At 54.8% G+C, this 26,358-nt stretch overlaps 8 protein-coding genes across 9 annotated transcripts; 5 read left to right on the top strand and 3 right to left on the bottom strand.

The window, feature by feature from the left end:
- Window positions 1-1,298: 1,298 nt before the first annotated feature.
- Window positions 1,299-4,301, top strand: LMH87_012210 (uncharacterized protein; the record flags this gene model as incomplete). The annotated part of the gene is made up of 3 exons (XM_056201484.1): window positions 1,299-1,440; window positions 1,766-1,921; window positions 1,978-4,301. The coding sequence occupies 3 exons, from the start codon at window positions 1,299-1,301 to the stop codon at window positions 4,299-4,301; spliced, it is 2,622 nt and encodes an 873-aa protein (XP_056053231.1).
- A 1,408-nt stretch (window positions 4,302-5,709) lies between these two features.
- LMH87_012211 (uncharacterized protein) lies at window positions 5,710-6,717 on the top strand (the record flags this gene model as incomplete). 2 transcript variants are annotated; one of them, XM_056201485.1, is made up of 3 exons in its annotated part: window positions 5,710-6,061; window positions 6,172-6,323; window positions 6,385-6,717. In XM_056201485.1, the coding sequence occupies 3 exons, from the start codon at window positions 5,710-5,712 to the stop codon at window positions 6,715-6,717; spliced, it is 837 nt and encodes a 278-aa protein (XP_056053232.1). The 2 variants fall into 2 exon arrangements, with proteins under 2 accessions (XP_056053232.1, XP_056053233.1); XM_056201486.1 differs by having other exon boundaries at window positions 6,391-6,717.
- A 784-nt stretch (window positions 6,718-7,501) lies between these two features.
- Window positions 7,502-8,163, bottom strand: LMH87_012212 (uncharacterized protein; the record flags this gene model as incomplete). The annotated part of the gene is made up of 3 exons (XM_056201487.1): window positions 7,502-7,551; window positions 7,704-7,794; window positions 7,864-8,163. 3 exons carry the CDS (start codon window positions 8,161-8,163, stop codon window positions 7,502-7,504), a joined length of 441 nt encoding a protein of 146 aa, XP_056053234.1.
- Window positions 8,164-9,827: 1,664 nt separating this feature from the next.
- LMH87_012213 (uncharacterized protein) lies at window positions 9,828-11,795 on the bottom strand (the record flags this gene model as incomplete). The annotated part of the gene is made up of 3 exons (XM_056201488.1): window positions 9,828-11,273; window positions 11,325-11,564; window positions 11,619-11,795. 3 exons carry the CDS (start codon window positions 11,793-11,795, stop codon window positions 9,828-9,830), a joined length of 1,863 nt encoding a protein of 620 aa, XP_056053235.1.
- A 2,057-nt stretch (window positions 11,796-13,852) lies between these two features.
- Window positions 13,853-15,270, top strand: LMH87_012214 (uncharacterized protein; the record flags this gene model as incomplete). Its single annotated transcript, XM_056201489.1, has 3 exons — window positions 13,853-14,308; window positions 14,366-15,067; window positions 15,136-15,270. The coding sequence occupies 3 exons, from the start codon at window positions 13,853-13,855 to the stop codon at window positions 15,268-15,270; spliced, it is 1,293 nt and encodes a 430-aa protein (XP_056053236.1).
- Window positions 15,271-19,899: 4,629 nt separating this feature from the next.
- LMH87_012215 (uncharacterized protein) lies at window positions 19,900-22,761 on the top strand (the record flags this gene model as incomplete). Its single annotated transcript, XM_056201490.1, has 2 exons — window positions 19,900-20,028; window positions 20,086-22,761. The coding sequence occupies 2 exons, from the start codon at window positions 19,900-19,902 to the stop codon at window positions 22,759-22,761; spliced, it is 2,805 nt and encodes a 934-aa protein (XP_056053237.1).
- Window positions 22,762-23,457: 696 nt separating this feature from the next.
- LMH87_012216 (uncharacterized protein) lies at window positions 23,458-24,232 on the top strand (the record flags this gene model as incomplete). Its single annotated transcript, XM_056201491.1, has 2 exons — window positions 23,458-23,912; window positions 24,196-24,232. 2 exons carry the CDS (start codon window positions 23,458-23,460, stop codon window positions 24,230-24,232), a joined length of 492 nt encoding a protein of 163 aa, XP_056053238.1.
- A 537-nt stretch (window positions 24,233-24,769) lies between these two features.
- LMH87_012217 (uncharacterized protein) lies at window positions 24,770-26,203 on the bottom strand (the record flags this gene model as incomplete). The annotated part of the gene is made up of 3 exons (XM_056201492.1): window positions 24,770-25,493; window positions 25,587-26,037; window positions 26,122-26,203. 3 exons carry the CDS (start codon window positions 26,201-26,203, stop codon window positions 24,770-24,772), a joined length of 1,257 nt encoding a protein of 418 aa, XP_056053239.1.
- Between the last annotated feature and the right edge of the window lie 155 nt (window positions 26,204-26,358).

Genomic DNA, 26,358 nt, shown 5'->3' on the forward strand with positions numbered 1-26,358 from the left:
GCAGCCCAACAAGACTCCCTGGCCTGGGTGTATACCTCAGGTAGGTTTCTGGGGATTGGGTCTGGCCTGATCGGTCAGATGGCAAAGGCCAGTCTCAGCCACGGGCCATCTATTATTATTATGCAGGTCATTTGTTGGCAACTTGGCAGAACCGAGGGCAGCGCCGCAGTCGAGGTGACGCACAAGTACTTTGTAGGGGCAGGTACCGCAAACGCTCCCAGTCCAGGTGCCTGGGGCCTGGAGCTGGGGAATGTCTGTCCAAGCGCCCTGGTCGCCTTTGCCGGTCAACTCTGTAGGTACCCAGCGCCGGTTCCATAACCTACCTGTTGGCGCTTGCTAATAATCATGAGCTCACCAATGCACTACCTTGTTAGGTTAGCACGACACATGTACCTTGGTCCGGCTCGATTACCTAGGTCGGCACGGATACTCATGTACCAGTAGTGATAGTACTCCAGAAAAATGTGCCCACACAGCCTTGCATGCTGGCGCTCGTTGGTGCAGGATTAGCAGGCAGGCAGGCAGGCAGGCAGGCCAGGCCGGGCCAGGCCAGCAGCAACAGGCCCCAAGTCCCAACCAGCGGGCTGCTGTACCTAATAATAATACGCTAGATGTATCCTGTAATCCGTCCAGCCTGCCCACTGTCGGGCGAGCTACCGCCGCCTCGCCGCCTTTCTTGCCTTGCATGTTCCTCACATCCTTCTCTGCAGAGTTGCCCACCCTGCCTTGTGTTGTGCCCTCTTCTCCAACCCGCATATCTCATCCTCCTCCTCGCCACGGCCAACCCCAGCGCCCACGATTCTCTCCCTCATTCACGCCCGCGCCACCCTTGCACATAGTACCATAGCTATATCGCGCCCTCGTTTCCCTCGAAGCGCTTCTTCCTTCGCTCGCTCGCTCGCTCGACCAACCTAGGCTTCTTCCGATTCCCGCTTCCAAGCCCGCCACCCATCATCCTTGACAACCAAGGCACACCCGCTAGCAACTCATCAGTCGCAACACCGCCGCTACCTTGAGCTTGGTCTCCATCCATCTGCCTCTATCGTCAGCCCGTACGACGACTCCACGACGAGCGCATTCCGCCACACTTTTTAATATTGTTTTTTTTGCCCCGAAATTCTCACGAGTCGCAGCATTTAACTGCAGTGCTACTGGACTGCGCATCCGCCCTCCCGCCAGAGCCGGCCTCGTCGAGTTGCGCGCTGCTTCACCGCGACGCTTCTGGCGGCTCTCCCGCTCCGAGCGACAGCCTCTCGACCCTCACCTCCGTACGGTCGCTCCTTCGAAATACTTATACAATGGCCTCTGCTACTCCGACTCCCAAGCAGGTCGGCTCCCAGGCCTCCGCGTCTTTCCAGCCCTCGTCGCCGCCCAACAAACGCGATCTCAAGTCATGGTGGAAAGGCTTCATCCTACCCTCCAAAAATCAGGAACAGCATGGTACGAATTCACCCGTTTGATTCCCTGGCCCGCACAACTTCCCGAGTCCTTAAATCGCGATTGGAGCTACCCAGCCCCTGTGTCGCCTACCGTGGTGGCCGCTGGTTTCCACAATCTTCGGCCTGCGCGACAGCCAAGCCGTTTGTGTTGCGTCTGGCTGTCTCCAGGGCCATCCGTAGCTGTCGACCTGTTTCGCCGGCCACCGTGCGTCTCTGTCGCCGGCCAGTTTTGATGGCAAAACACTCGCTCTTGCGTCGACGCCCTCGCGCGCTGTCGCATCTTCTGTATTCTAGCCCTCGTTGCGCCCTTGCTGACCGCTCCACAGAGACTCGAGCTCCAGGCATCTTTGGTGTCCCGCTGCGACAAAGTATAACCTATGCAAACGTCGCCATCTCCCTGATCGATGAACAGGGCCAGAGCTACATTTATGGCTATGTGCCCATTGTCGTTGCCAAATGTGGCGTGTTTTTGAAAGAAAAAGGTGCGTATCGCAAGCTTCTCCCCCCCGTCACTTTGCCTGCTAATTTTTCTCTCCAGCTACCGGTGTCGAAGGCATTTTCCGCCTCAGTGGTTCCGAAAAGCGCATCAAAGAGCTCAAAAGCGTCTTCGACTCCCCCGATCGATACGGCAAGGGCCTCGTTTGGGACGGATATACAGTACATGACGCTGCTAATGTCCTCCGACGATACCTCAACGATCTGCCAGAGCCCGTCGTTCCTCTAGACTTGTATGAAAAGTTCCGCGATCCTCTGCGAGGTGCAACCAAGCAAGTGGCAGGTGACGCCGAAGGCCCCCAGTTCGTCCCTGATTTCGACGAAATGGCCGCTATCCAAACATACCAACGACTCATAACTGAGCTCCCCCCGCTTAACCGACAGCTTCTGCTTTACATTCTCGACCTGCTCGCTGTCTTTGCTGCCAAGTCGGAAGAGAATCGCATGACGTCGCAAAACCTGGCGGCCATTTTTCAGCCTGGTATGCTGTCGCATCCACAGCATGCAATGGCTCCAGAAGAATATCGGCTCAACCAATGCGTCATCATTTTCCTCATCGAAAACCAGGACCACTTCTTGATCGGCATGCAAGGCACTGCCGCCGACGAAAACACCGTCAAGGAAGTACAATCCGGCACGCCCAAAGGCCCACTTACCCCCAGTACAGCTACACCTACGCAATTGAATCGAACTGCATCCAGCGCCAGCGCCGGTGCTGAAAGTGTGCGTAGAGACGGCAAGCTCCGACGAAACCGCTCCGTCTCGTCAAAGAACTCCAAAAAGGATGAATCGATTACGCCGACCGCTCCCCCACCCGCCACAGGCTCTCCCGTGGGCGGTTTGAGCAGGAGTAATACCGTCCCGTCCAAGAAGTCTCCTGCTGTCGGCGGCAAAAAGTTTGCCAAGGTCGACAAAGGCGCTTCCAGTTCCGTTCAGCCATTGACTCCGGCGCGACTCTCAGAGGCTCCCATGACATCTGGTCCCTCTACTCCTCTTGCTGCCGCGGACTCTGCCACCAAAGTTTCGTTGGGAAACAGCCAAGACAGGCTCCTAGACAATTCACCGGACGCCCCCCCACAGGCTAAAGAACCAAGAGAGCGCAGCGTATCAAACCTCTTCCAAAGGACATCCACTGAAGGCAGTGACAAACGACAACCGAACAAGTTGCGAAAAAAGAGAACGCCTGGCACCGTAAATCTGAGCGCACATAGCTCGAGCAACTCTCTTCCTCAGTCTAACGCTGCGTCGCCTAATATCGAGATGTCTAATCCCCTTGACAATGTACCACCCTTGTCTGAAACGATGGCGACGCCAGTCGCTACTGAGAAGACTGAGATCACGTCCTCACCAGCTGCCCAGCCAGTTCAGCCGACAGTTAGCACCGTCGACGCGACCTCTCCGAGAGAGACCAAACCTACCGACGCTCTCACCGAAACGTTAGACTCGCCTGTCGACTCTGCCAACGGCATCTCAGACCCTGAGCACGCTTCGGACGACCGCGCAGCTGGGATCCTTTCAAGCCCGGGCAAGGAGAGGAAGAAGAGGTGGCTTTCGCTTGGCAGCAAAAAGGACGACGGCAATGGCGAAGTCCCTCCCCAGCTCAACCTGGGACTCAACCAGAACGCGGAGACGAGCACAACCTCCTTCGCTAGCTCTAGTAGGGCACGCAAGAGCTTCCAAGCCGATGGCTCAGAAACTGCATTCGCCGAGTCGTACGACAGCAAAGATAGCGACGCCAAGGGTCCCATTGGCTGGATCAAGAACAAGTACCGCGAAGCCAAGGAAACCGCCGACCACAAGCGTAACAAGTCCCCTCCCCCAGCCGGTGAACGACAGGGAATCAGTGCTGCTATTCTGGGCCGTGGCCAGAGCCTTGACATGAAGCGCGACGAGCCTTCCGGCGAACTGCCCAAGACGGAGATAATACCAAAGAAGGAAGAAGCCTCAGCCGCTCAACACCCGACCGCCGCCATCATCACGTCTGCGCCAAACACAACGCCCGCAACACCGGCATCACCCGCCCAGACTGCCACTGACCAAACACATCAACCTGTCGAAACTATCAAGGAAGACCCGGCTGCAGAAGCTGCCGCGACTGTGTTTCCAATCAATTCGACTGAGGCTCTAGCTACGAAATCAGCTTCTAAAGAGCCCGAGGTGGCACTAGCCAAGGAAAATATGACGCAAACCGAGGCCGCTCCCGCTGTTCACGCTGTCCAGCTAGAGCATATTGAGGCTGAACCCAAGTCTATCGAGCCCACGCCTATCAAAGACAAGACTACCGAGCCCCGCCACTCTGAAGCGCAAGCTATCAAGATCGAGGATGCCGCTCCTGCTCCTGCCGAATCCACTCCCAAGAATGTATAAGTTTTTGTGCTTCTCAGAGCTGGAAACTCGACCAAAGGTGACGATATGACGAACAATTATATACCCAGCCGGAAAGACAATACGGAGTCTGTTGCCACACGATTGCTTCGGACACTCCTGTTTTCTGACCGGCCAGTTGAATGCGTCTTTTCTTGTTTTGCGAAGGCTTGTTTTACCTTTTGACACTAGCCTTCTTTCATTTTTTGCCTTTTATCATCATTGTTTGATGTGTAGTCCGGGCGACAGGACCAATTTGTTTGTTCATGATATATCGTCTCGTCCCCCGACGTCTCGCTCGTCTGTTGGCTTCATCACGACGCCCGACGTGTCTGTACCGGAATCAAGGGCAAAGACACTCAAAAGAAAACGATCTGTGGTTAATGAAAGTGTATGTATGGAGACGTCGAACGAAAATGAGGTCTATGGGATGTTGGTGTTATTTGTCAAGTTCTTGGGAGGAAGCTATTGCAAGGATTTGGCACAGGAAGGAGGCTCTATTTGTTTCTTCTTGTCCTTTTATATTTTGCTATATGGAGGCCTCTGCTGGAAATTTATGTATTGGTTGGTCTTTGTTGGTTTCAATGGGCGGCGATCAGATGGAGAGAGGCTGCTGATGTACACGGCCGATTATTTTTATATCCTTGTTGTCGGAGGCGAGTTGAGGAGTACAGGAAACAAAATCACCATTTTTCAACTTTTTCCCCTTTTCAAGTCTACTTATTGCTGTACTTTGAAAGTTACCGCCCCCGCATAGAAGAGGTTTGTTAGCCTCTACTCTATACTTTTCGGCGTTAGTTGAGAGCATGTAATCTAAAGCGCTGTCGTAATGTTAGTGTGGAAGCGGCACATTTGTTCGAAAGTATACAATGAGTAAACATGCTCGATAAATTTCGGTACCGTTTCAATGTACTTGCTTTCATCTCTTCCCTTGGTTGACATCATTGGTTGACATCATTGAAGACTGTAATAATGGAGCTCGGATGGCCACCGGTATAATGCCTGAGCTCCGGCTTCTCACCGGCTTCTTAGCCCGGCTTCTTGGCTGGATCAATTTTCTTCCGCCGACCACACCACCCGAGTACATCCGAATGGAGCTTTCACGGACACACGTGACTGAAATCTGCGGAGCCCCAAATTTACAATAAGCGCCCGCTGATTGGCCAGGACCGCCAAACAGCACAAGCCTGGGGGCGTAATAGCCGAGGGATGCCAGCGAACCGTCTCTTGACACCTCCCGCCGCCCATACCAACAGCATTCTCGAGGAGACAATTTGCCCGACGCGCAAAAGGCCAATTCAATCCCATCTGTGAATGCCCTGCCATCTCAGTTGTCTACGATCCTTCTAGCCGACCTCTTAGTGCTCTGCATATTGGTCCCTTTCATCCGCTTCAGACAACCAAAAAAAAAATGGCAGCTCTTCGCCACTCGACGCGAGTCCTCGGCACCGCCAGGACGGCGGCCTTCCGCCCCAGCATCGCCTTTTCGCGCTCCATGGCCTCTGTCAGCGAGGTCGAGGAGCAGAAGCCGCGCCTCAAGACGTTCCAGATCTACCGCTGGAACCCCGACACGCCCACCGAGAAGCCGCGCCTGCAAAGCTACACCATTGACCTCAACAAGACCGGCCCCATGATGCTCGACGCCATCATCCGCATCAAGAACGAGATCGACCCGACCCTGACCTTCCGCAGAAGTTGCCGCGAGGGCATCTGCGGTTCCTGCGCCATGAACATCAACGGCCAAAACACCCTGGCCTGCCTCTGTATGACGCTTACTTTCACGTGCCGAACTTGGCGGCCCGAGCAATCATTGCGACACTCGGGCCAATTGACGGCCAAAATGTATAGAATACAGTGCTAACAGCTGCATTAGGCAAAATTCCTGATGAATCGCCTGCCGACGTCAAGATCTACCCTCTTCCCCACACCTACGTCGTCAAGGACCTTGTTCCTGACCTGACGCATTTCTACAAGCAATACAAGTCTATCAAGCCTTACCTGCAGCGCGACACTCCCTCTCCCGACGTATGTTTCTCAGGGTCGTTTTCAAGCCTTCTGTGGCAATTCCAAATTTACTAACACGCAGAAACAGGGCAAGGAATACCGCCAGAGCAAGGAGGACCGCAAGAAGCTGGACGGCCTGTACGAGTGCATTCTCTGCGCCTGTTGCTCAACCTCGTGCCCCTCATACTGGTGGAACGCGGAGGAGTACCTTGGCCCTGCCATCCTGCTCCAGTCGTACCGCTGGCTCGCCGACTCGCGCGACGAGCGCACCGCCCAGCGCCAGGCCAACCTCGAGAACAACATGAGCCTGTACCGATGCCACACCATTCTCAACTGCACAAAGGCCTGCCCCAAGGGTCTCAACCCCGGCAAGGCTATTGCCGAGATTAAGAAGCAAATGGCCCTCGGCGCGTAGATTGAGTCATTTCTTTTCAGCATGGATTGGGGGGAAAGGCGAGGGAGCATTTTGGCGACGCTGCGTGAGGTGGCAATACGGCCACTGACACAATTTTTAAATTCGGAGAGCGAAAGGAGAAAACCTCTGTTGAAACACCTTGTATTTTAAATGAAAAAACGGGTGAGTGTAGGCACTCGAATACGAAGATTCTTTTTGTCATTTTTCCTTTTGTCATAGAGAGAGAATCTATATATAAACAACATGTTAATAAAAAAAACTAGATATCATGTCTGCAGCATTGGGCCGTGAATGGCAGCTAAACTGGGTAGTCTTTTGGTTTGCACCATGCTGACTCCGACGACAGCAGGACTGGGATGGGAAGAACTGGGGTAAAGCAGCAGCGGCTTCGTAGGGTTTCTGGCAGTCTTCTCGAATTATTGGTTGGGAGAGACAACCGTCAATCCTTCTACTTGCAGTACTTTATGCCATCATGGCCCAGCTGAGATGGGCGAGAGTTTGCGATGTCCTACAACGGCAAAAAAAAAAAACAGTATTTAAATACCTCTCTTTCATTAAACATTAAGCCAATAGATAACTCATCGTATAGCTCTGGGTTTAAAAGCACAATCTCATTTTTGAACAAGTTCATTGTCCAACTCTGGAAAAATTCCATCATCCCATCCCATCGCAAGCTTATAAGAAGGGACACGCCGCGTCTTCCATCACGCCCGCGCCCTTTGTCTACGGCTTTGCGTAAACACCACCCTGGGTGGGTGCGTGCACCTGTATTGCACTTTTGCTATCAAGCATGCCGGCACATGTCCTCAAAGGCCTGGCTAGCTTGGCCAATGTCTAGTGTCCAATGTTAGCGGTACAAAACATTCATTGGCCAGTTTTTCCTTTGTTCCTCTCTCTTCTTCTTCTTCTTCTTCTTCTTGTTGCACGACTTGCTCCATGGAACGAAAAAGAAAAAGAGGCAAGGGGGAGGGGCACTGAAAGCTTACCCCATTCACGGAATCTTCTGTCAGAGAGACACTGGTAAGCGCGAGTGTTGACGGCCCAGATCACATCATTCATGCAGAGGCACCTGGTGTCCTAGAGCGCGCAGCGCGTCTTGTCGATGACGGCCTGGGCGTAGCAGGAGAGGGCGGTCCGGCTGCGCACGCCGGGGATGTGTGGCACGATGCAGATGGCGCGGTGGATGATGGCGAACGAGGTGCCGCGCGGCGGGATGATGGGGGGCGCCTTGGCGAAGCGGCTGGGGATGGCGTCCTCGAGGATGGGAATGGAGGCGTTGCTCGCGGGGGGTGGAGGGCTGGCAGGGGGGAAGGTCTCGTTGCTGGGCAGGAGGGTGGTGTTGATGTCGAGAGAAGAAGCGCCGTGGAGGTGGTGACCCGCGTCGCCGTCGTCGTCGGCGGCGGGGTCATCGGCGTCGTCGTCGCCGGCAAGGATGGCTGGGGGCATGATCACGGGGCGGGTACCGCCTTTGGGGAGGGGCGATGCGGGAGCATTGGCAGCGTCATTCTCGTGGTGCTGCTGCTGTGCGAGGCTTTTGGCGGTGCCGTTGGACTCGACGCCACGGGGGCGGAGCAAATGCCGCGAGACAAAGAGGAATAGCAAGAGTAAACTTCATTTCGTCTTCTTGAAGAGGCAACACTATACGTGGATGGTTTCTTAAAAATAAAAAAAAAGAACAGATCTATGATGAGGAGGAGGAAGGAAGTAAAGAACAGGACCTGGGGCGGACGTCTTACGTAGACACACAAATATTTAGCAGTATAGTATCTGCAATCAGGGCTTGGGATATTTCTTTTTGTGCTTTCGCCTATTGAAATAAGACGGCGCTAATCATAAGTAGCTTTGCGGTAGGCTTTCCGCGAATAAAGACGGCAATCTTTTAGTTCGATCGAGACCAACAGACCCCCCCAAAGTTGCACACGCCTCTTTTTTCTCATGGAAATTCATAAAGCTATACAAATAACATGCTTGCAGCAAGTATACTACTAATTCTAGCATAGCTTGGAATATCGACCAGTTCTCTAGCACCTGCTGCTGCTGAGTGTTGGGCAAGGTTTCTTTGAAGGAAGCATCTGTTTTGACTTGGTTGTCAGAAACTTGACAGGCTTGACGCCTCTTTTTGCCAATGCGGAAGCCACGACACAAAAATAAAACACAAGTGGCGTAACAAAGTTTTGACGTAAATTCTCAGAAACCAATGATGGATAAATATTAGTAAACCCAAATGATTCTCCCACGAAGGCCTCGTCAAGTCCTTCGTTCTACACCTGCCAACCCTTCCAAAACCTCACCGTTTTGTTCTCTCAACAAATCAATTCGCCATCACACGCCACTTGCAATTTATCAAAGATCCAATCGGCTTTCTTGCTCTTTTATTACCCATCTTTACTGAACCTCAGATCTCCTCGTCCTCCTTTCCCACCATGTCTTCTCGAGTGGTGGACTGTCAACACTTCCTCACGGATTGGACAATCAAAATAGCCTGAACGTTAAATGACCTCTTACTCTTCTTGAACATGCCAGGAGAAAGTGAATCAAAGTTCACAACTAATACTTTTCGCTTCCAGACACATTCATCTTTGCTCTTGTCGCTTATATAACGCCTGATCTCCAACCTCGGAAATTTGTCCTACAGCTCTACCCTTCAGGATGCAAGTTTCCACATATCCGCCTTTTGCCGAGTATTTTGCCCAGTACAAAAAAGAAGAAGAACCAGAAAAAAAAGGCTTCTGTTGTGCACTCGTCTTTCCTTCTTCTCGTGCTAGATGGCCCTCGGAGTTGCAAATCACTAATACTCCTCTTTAGTGGCCACAGTTGGGTACGTTCTCGTCACCTTCTGGCTATACATTTCCGATCTAGGAACAGAGTGGAGCTCCGTGGATGTAGACGCAGGGCTGAATGGATGGCCTGATGCATTCCGTGGCGCGTGCACGTTATTGGTGTTGCTTGTAGTATTGTGCTCGGCTCTTGGCTGAACTAGGACAATGGGGGCCCTGGTGGACAAGCGAAGCAGAGACGGGGAGGCCGATGAGAAGGAATAGCTCCCATTCATCAATGATGCGCATCGCGCTGGATTTTACACTGACCACATTATGTACTCATACAAGATCCTATCCCGCCAGCACACTGGGAGCATCGTGGAAGACACCCGTGTCCCAGACCACAATATTTCCTGCGCGACGCCAGTCTTCATGAAACAAGCCGTTGAAACCTCTCCACACGGGCTGCAACCTCAGGCCCATTGCTTTGCCCTCCTGTGTTGTGGTCAGAAACTCTTCGAGATAGCTCTCCACGCCTTCAAACCCGACGATATACCGCGGCCGGTTCAGCATGCCCGGCACAGCCTCTGGGCTGCGGCCACCCGGGACAGAGGCCGGTGGCGGCGCGGGCCTACTTGAAAATAGCTCGCGGCTCAAGAAGCCCACAGGGTCGTCGTAGAAGCGGTCCGCCTCGTCACGGTATGTGTCTCTCTCGATGGTGTTGGGGTTGGTGTGCAGCGGCGGATCGCAGGTGAGCGCGTACGCATGCAGATCCGGGTGCACTAAATGTGAACGCCATGGCGTGGAGTGACACGGCATCAAAAAGAGGGCGAATAGCTCTGACTTGTCGTTGGGGCGGGACGCAGCGGGAGAGGTGGCATGGATACGCTCAAAGTCCTGCCTGAGGAACGAGAGCACTTGAATGGGGGCGCCCTGGTGAAAGTAGGAGAGATATCCAGCCAGTAAGCCGTTGACAGCAAGGCCGGCCATGAGGTACCCCCTATTGCGGACCTGACGCTTGGATGCTGTTGCTTTGGCAGTTGCGGGTTTAGGAGCTGACGTGAAGAACGACGTAACACGAGGAGCCGCCAGAACAGAGAATATGGAAAGCAGGGGATAAATGAAGCGCACCTCTTTGTGTGAGATGAGCGACAGTGTTGTGATAGTGACAAGGACGGCGGCAGCCAGAGCGCGGTGGGTGTTTTCGAGCTCTGCAGTGCCCTTGTTTTGCGGCTTTATGAGAGACGGCAGGACAAAGGGTAATGTTGTGGTGCAGAGCAGCGGAATACCCTGAAGTATATAGTAATGCCACGGATTCTGACCATAGAAGATGGCAAGGGACTTTGTAATGTTAAAGTTGAGCCAGTTGTGCGCGGGCAAAGTCCAGAAGCCAAAGTAGGCCCGGTCGGCGAGCAAGGAGAGACCCAAGACAAAGAAGCCGCATGCAATTGCTTCGCGGACAAGCACCGCGATGGTAGAGATGCTAAGAGGCGAATGGCCACGGAAAGATGGACGCGTAACTGTGAGACCGGCAATGGTGATCCATATAAGCACATTGGTTGGCCGCAGCACAATAGCCAACGCGGCCAGGCCTAGACAAACTCGAAGGCGGCTTACGGTCCCGCCATGATTGAGCGGATCAACAGGTTTGGGGTTCTCCTTCGTCGTCGTGGCAGCGCCAAGAAGTGGCCACGGCCAGTAGCTGAGCGCCATGGTGGTGAGTGTGGCTTCCAGTGAATTGGAAAAAGTTCGTGACGCGCAGTACCATTGCCATGGGCTGACGAGCTGCAGCATAAGCTAAGAGATATCAACAACCAATCTGGATCATATTAACTTATTGCGACTCACTGCAACGTTGGCGTTGAGGCTGTCCTGGCCATATATGCTGGAAGCGAGCTTAAACGTGTACCAGTCGCCCAGCGCGGCGATGAAAGCCTGAAGAATGGCCGGTGCCGCAATGAGCATGCTAGAGCGCAGCGCAGCAGGAAAGCCGAAAGGTTCAAGGAGACGTGCTACATGGTCGACGAGCCAATAGGGAATGGCAAAGAGCATGGGATGCAGCGAGGAGCGCAGCTGATAGTGCCATTCCTAGATAATAGTTAGAATACCAAATGGAGGCTTTCTGGGAGAGGACGGGCGCACCCAGGTAAGCCAAGCGCCGCTTCCGGGGCCAAATGCAAGGTTCCATGCCGGTTCCAGCGACTGAAAGTACTCATCGGGCTGGAAGAACGTGGCGATGCTGAGGGCGTTGACAAGGCGGACTAGGAGGACGTCGGCAAAGGAAATGCGAGACTTTCTTGCCGATTGTGGAGGCGCCATGTTGTACTAAGGGTAGTAAAAAAGGTTTAAAGAAAGTGGCACATCCGGAATCGATTCACCAAGCAATGCTTGCCAAGGTGTTGACAAGAAGGCGAAATGTTGACAAATCAATCACGCGCTGATGGTTTTTGGTGGATCGACAATTGAAAATTGAGATTCAGAATGTTGCTTTGTAAGATGGATACGATGGAGCACCTCGATGCTAGGACCTCTTGCATGCGAGGGTTCTTGATCCGATATCACTGGATAGTGTTTGAAGGTTGCTGTCAAGGTTACCTCGCATCATGGGAAAGGGGCGCGCAGTGGTGGGGCACAATCTCATTTGAGATCTCAGATGCGTGAAAGCGGTGCAGATGCGATTCTCAACTGGGCGTGATCATCGCGATGGGTGATAGATGATATCATAGGCGCAGTCAAAATAGGAGGAGATGATTGGTGAGGGCAGTTTTGGAGTTTGGGGATGCTTGCCAACACTCGCGTCAGCTGGCAGCTGGCAGCAAACGCGGCTCCAAATTTGCCAACAGCAAAAAGTTGCACAGGCAGGTTTCGACTCTTCAAACCAACATTCGGTGACAATAAGCGTTGCCTTCTCCGGAAAAATCTACATTGTGCATTTTGGTTGCTAATTGAGGTCCTGGCGAGCTGCTAAACTCTCTCGACTTCGGCACGACAACTCCCTGAGAATCTGAAGCAGAAACAGGCGTCATCGTGCGAGCAGGTTGCTTGGCTGCATCCTTGCACACCGAGACACACAATGAACAAGAAGACAGTTGCGCAGCCATCGACATCACCCACAATGCCGATTCATGCAAGCGTAAGCCGACAGTCATTACCTCGACAGCAATTGGCTCTTGGCTGGTCTCGTGAGGGGGCGCCTGACCGGTCGCCCCGGTCACCCCGGCCCCCGGCCACGGCTGCGGTGCGATACCAAGATACGTCGGCGGCGGCGCAGAGACGCAAGGGGTGGAGCGGCAAGGCTTGCGGACCCATCATGAACATGATCGTGTCCAGAATCCACGCCCTACCGCGCCGGTTGGCTTCGGCGCTTTCTGTCATGGTGGGCTGAAACCAGGCCAGGCCACCGAGAGCAGACGCCAAGTCGCCCGAGGATTGGCTCTCTCTTTGGGGGCAACAAAAAAAAACTTCAGCAGACTCCGTGTGTGTGTGGAGCGGCCACGGCCGGCCAACTAGTGGTGAGCCAGCACGGTCGGTTCGGGGGCAGGCCATGGGGAATGAAGACAGACTCCGTAGCGGCCGTCTCCTCCGTGAAAATTGCCCAACAAGGGAAGTCGCTGTTCGATGCGAGATTACGCCTATCAGATTCAGCAACCCTTGATGGGAATACAACTCAACTCCGATGCCCGCAAGGCCAAAAAAGTCTTAGCAGGACTCGTGCAGCCAGCCTCGAAACAAAGGCGTCTGGGTCCGCCAGACCTCATGTCGGCCTCCGCTTCTTGTTGGAACACAAAAACCAATGGAACCCACATCACGGCGCTCACACTTGCACTTAGGGGTATAGCGGCGGCGCAAAAATTCGTACAGCGCCCACGACGGCGACATGCGACATGGTGGTCCAGGGATGGGGACAGACGGGTATATCTACTGCCTCGCTGCCGTGCGTGCCGCCCACCTCTTGTTCTCGAGTCCTCTGCTATACCAAACCTTCTGCACGCGTCTGAATCCTTCGTCTCCAGACAGCTTCCTCCAGATTAGATCGAGACAACGAACCACAGGTAGGTTGCTGCCAGTCGACGTCATTGCTTTGGCGTTGCCCTTTGTCCTGATTATTACCACTGCATTACTGGCACTACCGCACCATTGCCCCTCCCCCCACCACAACGGCCGCTGGTCTGGCTGTAAGCTGTCCGAGGTTAGAGGGGCAATTTTAAGCTTGTCGTTGGCGCCGGACGTGTTTTGCTCTGAAACCGGCCAGCTTTTTGCACAAGACACCAATTCGCTTTCCTTTGCATCCCTAAAAACCCAAAACCTCCTTCATCTATACTGATACCTATATTCTTGCTTCCTAGGCTTGCAATTGCATATTCTACACCTTCAAGATGGCAGACTCCCGCTTCCACTCCTCCTCCACCAAGACGGCCATTGACGCCGAGAACGAGTACGCCGCCCACAACTACCACCCTCTTCCCGTCGTTTTCGCCAAGGCTCAGGGCATCAATGTCTGGGACCCCGAGGGCCGCCAGTACATGGACTTCCTGTCCGCCTACAGCGCCGTCAACCAAGGGCACTGCCACCCCGAGCTCGTCAAGGCTCTCACCGAGCAGGCTTCGCGCCTCACGCTGAGCTCCCGCGCTTTCCACAACGACGTCTTCCCCAAGTGGGCGGAGAAGGTGCGCAATGTCTTTGGCTACGACATGGTGCTTCCCATGAACACTGGTGCCGAAGCCACCGAGACCGCCGTCAAGGTTGCCCGCAAGTGGGCATACAAGGTCAAGGGCGTTGAGAAGGGCAAGGCTCTCGTCTTTGCTGTTGCCGAAAACTTCCACGGCCGCACAGTAAGTTTCTTTCGACTATTGGTATTTAAGTAGTTCAAAGCTTACCAATACCGACAGATGGCTGCCATTACCCTGTCGACCGACCCCGAATCCAAGGACAACTACGGTCCCTACATTCCCAACATTGGCGCTACGTCTCCCTCTACCGGCAAGGCCATCCGATACAACAATGTCGCCGACATTGAAGAGGTCCTCAACGCCCACGGCAAGGATACTGCCGCCTTCATCATTGAGCCGATTCAGGGTGAGGCTGGTGTCATGGTGCCCGACGAGGACTACCTGGCCAAGGTGCAGGCGCTTTGCACCAAGCACAATGTGCTTCTCATTGCCGACGAGATCCAGACTGGCATTGGCCGCACCGGTAAGATGCTGTGCTCCGAGTGGGCCGGCATCAAGCCCGACATGGTCACCCTCGGCAAGGCCATCTCCGGTGGCATGTACCCTGTCAGTGCAGTCCTTGGCAGCAAGGAGGTCATGATGGTCGTTGAGCCCGGCACACACGGTTCCACGTATGGCGGCAACCCTCTGGGCTGCGCCGTGTCCATTCGCGCCCTGGAGCTGATTGAGGAGGAGAAGATGATTGAGAACGCGCAGCGCCTTGGCGAGATTTTCCGCCAGGGACTCCTCGATCTCAAGTCGCCCATCCTCAAGATTGTCCGCGGCAAGGGTCTTCTCAATGCTTGCGTCATTGACGAGTCTGCCACCAACGGCCGCTCTGCCTGGGACCTGTGCATGCTGCTCAAGGAAAAGGGCCTGCTGGTATGTGAAATCTTTGCGCGACTTACTTTTTTTTTTATGGTGATTGATGGCTAACCCGCTTGCTGTAGGCCAAGCCCACTCACGGCGACATTATCCGCTTTGCTCCCCCCATGGTCATCACCGAGGAGCAGCTGCGCCAGGGTGTCAGCATCATTGCTGAGGCTCTCAAGGAGCTGCCCAACGCCCCCAAGGCTGCCCACTAGAATGACCGCTACGCGACCCGATAGAAACGAACGACGATGCGCGAAACGAGAATGAAAAGAAAAAAAGGTGCAGGAATGTTGATGACAAAGACCGTCCGTAGACTGGGCTGCATTGTGAGCGCGAGGTCCCGGGAATTGAAACGACATAGCGAACGTTTTTATGTGATTTTAGTCGTACCACAAGATACCCCAAGGATTGCCATGACCGTCATGAGGCAGCATAGGAACATTGGAATTTAGCTAGGCGAATTGATTTTATTAATATCTAATTTCATTCAAACGGACGTGATAGAGGGCCGTCGGGGGTCGGGCTGGCACAAAGATCTAGATGGGTTGGAGCAGTCACATGCGAGCATCTAAGATTGTTATTACCTGGTGGCAGATAAGTAGCGGCAGTGCGTGTGTGTCCGACTTCGGCGAGCTTACAAGAGCCGTGCCCAGAGCGAGTTTGGCTGCAGAGACATGACTAGCATGACCACGCACACGCTATGAGAAAAGACGGTTAAGATTTAATTAGCGAGAAACCACGCGCAATGCCAAGCACTGGGGGAAAGAGAATGAGGACGGATAGGGGCCGGCGCTGCTGTGCGACTCCCAACGAGCAAGGTGGTGCGGGCGAGCATAAATGCGTCCAATATTTCGGTGGGGGGGGGGGGGGTTGTAAGATGAGTTTGCACAATGGACTTGATGTGCAATAAGAGCAGGCCAGTTAAAAGCTGCCAGCGCAGTCATTTTTTTTCTTTCCAATCTATGCAAAGCAACTGCAGATGGCCTGCAAGCCTCTTCTGTGCAATGTTGTATCGAATGTGAGCGATCGTGGGGGAGGAGGACGGAAGGGTGTGTGGTGGCCATGAGCCTATCGGGGCGACGAGCGGGTAGCATGTGGGCTGCACCGACACGAGCGGGCGGCATCGAGGACCGCAAGTTCAAAAGGACGGACGCTACGTATGCAGGTTTGGAAAAGACATGGGGGAGCAAAGAAGGTTTGTTTTGGTGTGAGTTGCCACGAGGACCTCTGGGTTCGCCCATGCATCGGCTACGCTGGGCTGGCTTGCTGCCACGACGGCTGCGGCCCCAACCTTTTTCCTGAGGAAGTGGAATCCGGGGGTGATGAGAGAGGCTACATGGCAACCTACTTGACGTGATGTGATGTGGCAGCGCCTTGCAGGTACCGCACAGTAGCGTCGGACACGCAGTGAGGGAGAGGCAAGAAAACGTGGATGGAGAGGGCGATGGGAGGGTGTCACGACATTGACTGTCAACCCGTATTCGATACTTTTTGTTCTTTTGGCATGGTGCACGGCATAACGAGGCGCTGTTGAGTGGTGAGGGGATGATGTGGTGGATGCTGCGTCTGGTTTCTTCTTTTCTTTTCTTTCTTTTTTCTTGTGATTTTTCCATTTAGAATCTGCACAACGACGGTGAGGCAGCAACTTTAGCTGACAACCAGACACCCCGGCAGCTAGTTGCCAGTCGCGCCAGGGTCCTAGCCAAGGGTCGTTGGTGTGAGATGTGATGTGGTTCTGCGGGGAACGGCTTCCGGTAGCAGGATATGCTACTGGGTATTTGCTTCGAGCGTACTCCGTACAAGACAAGTATAGGCACTACTGATTTTAGCATGTAAATCAGCAACGCGAAGATGCTAGGGATGACTGTGGAGGGAAGTCATCCAGGCTTACAATCTGCGTCATCCCGGCGACAGGCCGGGTGGAGAAAGTGATGGTGCCCTTTTGGAGATGCCTGGCGCAGGGCAACATGGCGATATGCAGCCGAGGGGAGTTGTTGATGGAGACCATGATGCAGTACCTATTCACCGGCTGAGCCTGTAATTGTCGGGAGCAGAGCCGTTCCGTGGTGGAGGAGTGGCGGCCTGGTTGGCTGGCAATGACTGCCTCGATGGGGGACAGGCAGATGCTGTCCTATGGTGGCTGGCTGGAAACGCCATCTTCGGTTCCATGGGCAGCCAATGTGGCAGGCAGAGAGTGTTTCGTCACTTGCACTCAGTCACCACTGCTGGCGGGATATCACATCGACTGGTACTGGCATGCACAGTACCGTCTCGTAACCTCGCAACAAAGAGTCACGGGAGGGAATGGAGTAGGGGACCCCTGCCCCAGCCATGTCAGGCTTCAGCATGTGCGATGATAACGCGGGGTGACGATAGATAGGGTTCATCTGGCATAGGTAGAAAAGGGAATAGCATATCATGAGGAGAGCCGATAACTACTCGGGCTGGTTGATAGATAGACCGGGCGGTGCCATGTAGATTGTAGATTGTAGATAGGTGCAGACAAAAGATGATAGCAAGGCGCCATCGGACTGGCAAGCTTGGCTTATCGCTGTACCTACAAGCTACCGTGCGATACCTTGTAGGTAGGTACCTAGGTAGGTACCTAGGTAGCAAAGTACAGGTGGCTGCTGCGCTGTAATTCCATTTCCTGCGGCCCAAGGACTGCCGGAATTTAGGGGGAGAGCTTGGGGCGAGTCAAAAGCGCCACTGTTTCTTTTCGCAAGCAGCGGCGCCTCGGGGAATTTGGTCCTAGGTAGGCCTGGAATCATGGAAGTACCGACGAGGTAGACTTTTGGGGATTCACAGAGAGGGGCGACTTGTTACCTTACCACCCTCACGTGGTCGACAGCGCTAAAGAAGGCCTAGACATGCCCAGGCTGACCTAGCGACAGGGTACTTTTAGGGTACTTGCATTGTGATGTCAGTTGGAGAAGAGACCCCCCCCCTCACAGACACTGACTGGGTGACAAGAATGGCGCCAACAGTCAGTCACCCACCACCGTGGACCCCCCAAAAAGGGACGGCATCACGAGCTCGTTCCAAATGTGTCGTGACGGACCCAGCGCCCAACTCGCGTCAGAAAAAAAGAGCTTAAATGGGAATATCGCTAGCCAGTAGCGCTGCGCCAACCATGTGTACTCGTCAGGTTGGCTTGTTCTGGGACCATGAGGTTGGGTCTTGTCGCCGCAGCAGCTGGCTGCTGGCTGCTGGCTTATGATGCATGCGGTGGTGGTGCATCAAGTAGATTGATCACTGCAAACCGACCAAACGCTTGTGATGGATTTGCTCTCCCCATTTCCATCGCCACAAACAACGCTCGTATCTTTTCTTGTTCCGCCCAGCATTTCGCTTTCATCAAGTCGACCTCACCACCCCCCTTTTTGCGACTTGTAACAACAAATCCACTTGCAGCCTCCAACACAACTCGGGCAGACTCGACTCCATCACAATACATCGTCACCACCACCCAACCCACACCACCACAACCACCACACGCCGCCGCGCTCCCCTCACTATTTTAGCGCCGACGTCTCGATTCGGCAACTTGCCTAGTCGGTGACGCCTTGTCGTCAGTCGTTTTGGCCTGGTCTCTCTCTCTCTCGTCGCGCTGCTGCTCCGCCATCGCCCGCCTTTTGTCTCTTGTTTGCGCCATCGGACACAGTCACACTTGTCAGCCAGCCGTAGCCCGTGCAACGAACGCCGCCCATCGCCTCTCTCCATCTCCCTTCTCCTTATCCCCATCGGAGAATACACAAGACAAACGCTTTGCTTCTTAGCGACTGCGTCTTTCACCTTCTTTCCTTCTTTCGCCACTCTGTCAACTCACAACTATCCGCCCCAACGCCGGGCCGCAAAACCATCAGGGTAAGTCGGTCGTCCAGTCCAGCCCAGTGTCACGGTGGCGCTGTGCTCCCTCCCCGATTCTGCATGGTCCCCTGCCTAGGTAGTCAGGTAGTTGGCCTGCTAGCTTTGGCTGGTGGTCGGTCACCTATTCCCGTTCCTCGCGCGCGCTGGGCTCGTCTCGCCTTTTGCCCACCGTATCGCCTCCCCCAGTCATCTGCCTAGTCCTGAGACAAACCCTCATTCATTTCCTTCCCGCGAAACCGGTGAACCACGCTCGTCTTTTTTTTTTGCCTTCGAATCTCTCCAGCAGCCTTCCTGTTTCCATTGCGCTGCCGTGTTAGTCACCAACCTTCATGAGCCTAGAGCTGCGCATCGCTGCTAGCTCCCCGGCACTTGTCTCCTCCCCCAACGCATCCTTGCATCTCGACATATCGCGCCTCGACGTTGCGTCTGTGCTGGTCCGCCTCGACTCCCGTTCTGTCGCTGCTGCCTTGCGCATCTGGTCGCCTTGCATACGTCTCTCAAGGCTGCCGCTTCCACGCCTGTTCCCGTTTCCTGGTCCGTTGCTGCGGCTCCCTGTCCTGTCACACCCTCCACCCTGCATGCATACCTCAGTGCCCATCCCATCGCGGCTCTTCGCTGGCCACTTACTTGAAACCCTGCAGACCAGCTAACTCGACGAAGCCCGCAGAGCACTCCAACCCGCCCAACTATTCGACCCAGCATAGCCCCGGCGATAAATTCCCGCCCGCCTTATCCACATGTTTCGATCCATCTAGACTCTGCGCACATAGCTCGACCGCCGTTGCCTCGCTCGACTTCGCTCCCACCTCTGTCTGTTCGACCTCTACATCTCCCTCGCCACACCACGCTTCTCCCAGAGCTTACATGACTACCTTGACCGCCGTCGACGTCTTTCGGATATTATAGGCCCGCCAGCGGCTATCCTTGAATGCTTCCTCTGTTCCTGTCTTTGATAAGCTTCACAGGACATCATGGCTAGCCGACAGGAAGGGACCTCGTCCCGTGGCACTCGGAGGAGTGGCCGCAATATTGGAAGCTTTGTCATAGATAAGGAAATCGGCAAAGGCAGTTTTGCGCAAGTCTATATGGGATGGCACAAGGTAAGCCGCCTGTCGCCGGCCCGCGCCGGTCTGCAGCCATCGACTAACCGTCACCAGGAGTCCAAAGCCGCCGTCGCCATCAAATCCGTCGAGTTGGAGCGTCTCAACAAGAAGCTCAAGGAGAATCTCTACGGCGAGATCCAGATCCTCAAGACTCTGCGCCACCCCCACATAGTTGCCCTACACGACTGCGTCGAATCCTCTACACACATTAACCTCATCATGGAATACTGCGAGCTTGGCGACTTGTCCCTTTTTATCAAGAAGCGAGACAAGCTCATCACACACCCCGCGACCCATGAGATGGCCCGCAAGTACCCCTGCGCACCCAACTCTGGCTTGCACGAGGTTGTCATCCGCCACTTTCTCAAGCAGCTCACCAGTGCCCTCGAGTTTCTCCGCGCCAAAAACTACGTCCATCGAGATGTTAAGCCCCAGAATCTGCTTTTGTTGCCGTCCCAAGCGTTTAGAGAAGAACGGGCCTTGCCCATAATGGAGGCTAGCCGGGATTCCCTTATTCCCGTTTCTGGTCTTGCCTCTCTGCCCATGCTCAAGCTCGCCGACTTTGGCTTTGCTCGAGTTTTGCCATCAACCTCTCTCGCTGATACTCTCTGTGGCTCACCACTGTACATGGCCCCAGAAATTCTTCGCTACGAACGGTACGACGCCAAGGCCGACCTGTGGTCTGTCGGTACCGTGTTGTACGAGATGATTACAGGACGACCGCCCTTCCGAGCTAGGAATCACGTTGAGCTGCTCCGCAAGATAGAAGCTGCGGAGGATGTCATCAAATTTCCTAGAGAAGTCGTCGTCACACCTGATCTCAAAGCTCTTGTTCGCGCTCTGCTGAAGCGAAGCCCCGTGGAGCGCCTGAGCTTCGAAAATTTCTTCACCCATCACGTTGTTACTGACGATATTCCGGGCCTTGTCGAGGATGATGTACCAAAGCCGCCCAAGCGGGAGCGGGAGCGGGAGCTGGAGACAATTCGCCAAGGGGAGACCATGTCATCGTCGCCTCGCACGCAGATGGCCAGGCAGCCGAGTAACGATCCTAGGGACATGCGCTCGTCACCCAAGTCTCCACGCGATTCACCACGCTCATCTGTTGTAGGTAGCCCCGCTGATGTGAGCCGAAGACGCCATAGCCAAAATGCCGAGCGTCCTCGTCTAAGCATATCGCCCCGCGATAATGGACAGGGTCTCGGTATCCAACGACCTGGGCCACCAATTCAGTCACACTCAACCCCCAACCATCCCAGAGCAGCCGATCGGAGTGGACGCGAGCTGCAGCCATCATCGTTGCGAGTAGCGCGGCAGCCGTCTGATATATCTCTATCAGAAGAGGAAAAGGCTGCCCAAGACGTCATGTTTGAGAGAGACTATGTCGTCGTTGAGCGCCGGCACGTCGAGGTCAACGCACTGGCTGATGAGCTGGCTGCCAATGAGAAGCTTGGTCAAAACAACGCATCCATAAGGTCGAGCCCCATGCAGAGGAGGTATACTCAGCAAGGCTCGTCTACATCCACAACCGGTGCTATTCCGACGCCTGCCTCACGGACAGCGCTTGTGGCCCAAGGACGCGCCGGCCAGGACCGCCGTTCCTCGTACGAGAAGGCGCTTTCAGCTAGTCCCGGATCTGCCTCAAGCGCCATTTCCAAGGCGATTCAAGACGCCAGTCTTCGTCTTTTTGGTTACAAGGTCAATCCCATACGCCAAAGAGGTACATCGCCACCTCTCTATCAGCCTTTTCCTGCATACCCCACCCCGACATCAGCTGGACTCCTGGGCGACGGTAAGACCTCCCAGGCGTCTGACGAGGATGCCAAGTCTGCACAGGCTATCGAGGAATTTGCGACTAGGAGTGACTGTGTGTACGGTTTCGCCGAAGTCAAGTACAAGCAGCTGGTCCCAATGGCCCCATCCGTGGACTATGGTCTTGGCGGTCTCGTCCCCGACGAGGTTGTCAACGAGGACGATGGTCTGACCGTGGATGCTACGGTGCTTTTGTCCGAGGAAGCCCTAGTCCTCTACGTCAAATCCCTGACACTTCTTGCGCGTGCTATGGATATTGCCAGCCTGTGGTGGTCTAGGAAATCTCGCGCCGAATCAGCAATTGTCCCGCAGACGCTTGTGCAGCGCATTAATGCCGTGGTTCAGTGGGTTCGTCAGCGCTTCAACGAAGTCTTGGAGAAGTCTGAGGTTGTTCGCCTGAAGCTTACCGAGGCGCAAAAGCTGCTTCCCGAGGACCATCCTGGGCACCCCTCCCACCAAGACGAGGATTCGATCGCGTCCTCCCCTGGTGGCACAAAGCAAGTGTACCTTACGCCGGGCATCAGCGCCGAAAAGCTCATGTACGACCGAGCGCTCGAGATGAGTCGCGCAGCCGCGATTGACGAAGTGACGAATGAAAACTTGCCTGGTTGCGAGATTTCGTACCTCACTGCGATCCGCATGCTCGAAGCCGTCTTGGACAGTGACGACCCTGCTGGCCACAGAATATCCTCTGGCAAGGAGCCGGTCAGAGATGCCACACAAGAGGGCGGCGATTTGGACACAGAAGAGGAGGCTCATGTACGAAAAATGATTACAATGATAACAGGACGACTTAGCATGGTGCGCAAGAAGCAGCAGATGATTGCTGAAGCCAACAACAAGACGCAACATATTTCTGCCGTCCGACGACTCAGCGGCGACGTGACTCCGCGGAGTGTGCCGTCGAACGGCTCAACATGAACGCAAACGCTGCATTCAAAAAAAATTAAAAAAGAAGACATACGGAATGCCGTCTAGAATCAAGACTGGCTTCCTTTATTGCATATACACGCGCAACCGAGCTTCGCAGCTTGATTGCCATTTTCGAGTGTTTTTACTACCAACATGGACATAATTCTACATGGCGTTTTCATCCGATTTTTCAGCTTGAGCTATGGATTTGTTCGTCTTTTTACAGGGCGGATTTGTTCTTTTTCCTTCACTTATTCTCGCGAGTCGAGAGATTCACACTCATTGGTTTGGCGTTTGGGACTTGTGGCCTGTTTGGTAATTTTATTGTCTTTGTGTGCCGATTTCTGAAAGATATTAGCAAAGCATATCGGTACTTGTGAGGATGGGGCGTTTTCTACTTTCTTGTTATTTAATGCTTTTTCTTTGCCCTTCTTTTTTATTCCAGATTGTGTTTATTTCAAGTTGCTGGATTGTTTGGATGAAAGAAGCATCATCAACCTAGCCGCTCTCTTCTTTGACGAGTATGAATATAAAGTTGAATGAAAAATGCCAACTGCATGCCGTGTCAATGTCCAGCGACAGTGAAGAAGCTGCCCAACAAACAAACGAACAAGCAAACACATGAACATATATTGACGACAACGGCTCTCGCCCTCTCCCATCTGCAAGAAACTTGCTTTTTGTGCTCTGCAAGTCACACCCAACATGGACATGGATCTGCTCTTTACAGTGCAGCGGCTCGCCGACGCCCGCGCCGCCGCCAGACCACCACCGCCCGCCCGCCCGCCACGCATCTCCTTCTGCGAGCGCCGCGCCCAAGACATTGCCAGGCAGGACGCGCGCCTCTACGAGGAGAGCCTGCTCCGCGAGAGGCCGCCCGACCCAGACAATGCGCGTCTCCGCGCGCTCAACCACCGCGAGCGCCAGCGCGCGAAGAAGCACACCCGGCAGCAGGCGGAGGATGCGTGCCGCGCGCTGCTCGACGCGGGCTGGGACCCGGCCGCGGACGTCGAAGAGAGCGACAGCGAGGAGGACGAGGACGACCCGGTCGTGGAGGCGCACGCGCAGCGGCTAAATGCGCGCGCGGGGAGGCTGTGGGCCCAGCACGAAGAGGGGATCGCGAGGACGACGCCGAGATATGTAGAGGGCTTCCCGGTGAGGTACGTCGAGGGCCCGCCGAGGGTGCAGAGGGGTGTGAGGAGCGTGAGGGAGTCGGGGCTGGGGAGGTGCAAGGGGTGTGAGGGGGAGGGGCTGAGGTGCTCGAGGGTGATGCTGAGCAGGGGGCGTTGGGGGGAGGTGGAGGGGTGTGAGCGGTGTAGGAGGAGAGGGGAGGATTGTGAGGATGGTGATGGGAACGGGAAGGTGAAGGGGAGGATGGAGGTTGTTGGGGGGAGGGTGGTGGTGGTGGAGAGGGAAAGGTTTGCGCCGGGGATGCCCGAGAAGGCGGAATGGTGATGGTGATGGTGACTGTGAAGAGTAAGAGGTGTTTTGCTTGGTTGGGGGAGTATGCTGGGTTTGAAGAAGGGAGCTGGGATCCTCAGGAGGCAGTATTTGGCACGGTTGTGTGGTGGGAATCGCTGTGATGTATTGCATTGTATGGTATATTGGGTGTAGCCATTTTAATCCTGATGTATCTATGTACATAATCGCTATGTTGGTTAAAGCTGTACATATATTCGTTTATCCATGTACATAGTATGTCTGGTAAATCTGTACATTGTGGTTTGTCTATTTACATGAGTAGCATGTCAGGTACAGCTTTGGAACCGAGAGTTTATCTATTTACACAATTAGCGTGCCAGGTATAGCTATGTAAGTCCTATGCCATCGATGTACATATCTACCATGTCGGGTAAGGCTATATATATCCTGCTATACTTCGTACTCATTTACATCATTGGTACATGTATATAGAATTGCGGTCATTTCATGTCATGCTCTCCAGTGAGCAGTCAACAGGGCCCAAGCACAGACAAGCTCTTATGTACACGCCCTCGCCATCTTCACCCCCAGTCCATCACTGCACCGCGATGCATGGTCTCGGAAACGCATCGTCCCAGCCCGTCCGGCCCGACCGCCACAGCACGCGCAGCCGCTGCAGGCTCGGCAGCGCGAAGCCGCCCTCGGCCGGCTCGTCGGCCATGGCCAGGAAGCTCTCCTCGACAAACGCCCGCACGCCCGGCACGCGGCCGTCGGACGCGGCCACGCCGGCCACGACCAGCGGCCAGGTGATGCAGCACCGGCACTTGATCCGGGGCGCCATCCGCCGCATGACGCCCAGCAGCGCCCGCTGCTGCGCGGACCGCACCCGCGCGTACACCACCGCGTCATCGTCGGTGGTGCCGTGGTGGTGGCGGGCCCAGGAGGCGACGGCGCGCCGAGGTAGTGCGACGATGCCGTACAGCACCGTGGCGTGCCGAAAGGCCTCGGCGACGTCGGGCGCGTTGTCGCTTGTGGTGCTGGCTTCACGGACCCAGATGTCGAAGTCGAGGGTGCATATCTTGTCAAAGAGATTGTGGATGCGGACTTTCAAGGCGGTCGCGTGGGCGGCCGGCTGTCCGGAAAAGACGCGGACGCGCAGCCGCGTCAGGTGGATGATGCAGAGAAAAAGCTCGCTGGGGCACGGCAGGTTGCTGAGAAAGGTCCAGTCGTAGATGCTGGCGATCTCGTCGTCGGTCAGCTGGCCGGGCCCGGGGATCTGCTGGCTCGCAGGGCTGGTCGTGTTGGCCATGGCGCCGACCCTACATGGCGTCGAGTTAGCACTTCTTTTTTCTTTGTTTCGAAAGCACATGGCAAAAGTCCAGGGGTAGATGGGACAAGCGGGTGCAGCTCACGTCAAAACAGCTCGGAAACTCTGTATCGGGGGCACGGGCAGACTGAGCACGGCTTTGGCGCCGCCGATCCTTTGCACATAAGTGAAGAAGCCATTAATGTGCGCGTGGCAGGACGATGCGTCGGCCACCATGTCAAAGTACATGAGCCGCGCGATGCAGTAAAACACGCGGTTCCTGCCGCCGTAGCGCCCTTCGTCGCGGATGCACATATTGAGAATCTTGATGTGCTCCAGCACGTAGCGGTAGTAGCTTGCCCACAGGCCCCTGGGCTGGAAGTCTTCGGTGGGAGCGATGCTGCTGCTGCCCTTTGATCGGGCTTTGCCGACGCGCGAGATTTGCTCGCAAATCATGGCGCAGATGAAGGTTTCGTGGATCCAGTCGTCGTGACTAAACGGCGGAAGCACGTCGTTGCCGAAATCGGCATTTCTCGCTGGCACAAGGACATCAAAGTCTATCACGGGCAATGGAGAAGAGAATTAGAAACAAGCCATAGCCTTGAGAGATGCGAAGATTGGAGAAACAACGCCGTACGTACAATACTGGATGGATTGCAGATACGCCCAGTCGGGTGGTTCTGCCTCCGAGTTGATGCGCAGCTCGTAGTCCTTGCGGTACATGCTGGATGAAGGCCAACGCTGCCGCGGCGCTGCGGTTGCCGCCTCGACGAGGTCGGCGGCAGGTGGTGGGAGGATGTAACCTCTGCAATGATTGCGGCTGCGGATGCATTTCTGGCAGACGGGTCTCGTCTCATCGCACTTGACACGCCGAGCAC

This window comes from Akanthomyces muscarius, chromosome 4 (assembly GCF_028009165.1).
Source record: "Akanthomyces muscarius strain Ve6 chromosome 4, whole genome shotgun sequence".
Lineage (NCBI taxonomy): Eukaryota > Fungi > Ascomycota > Sordariomycetes > Hypocreales > Cordycipitaceae > Akanthomyces > Akanthomyces muscarius.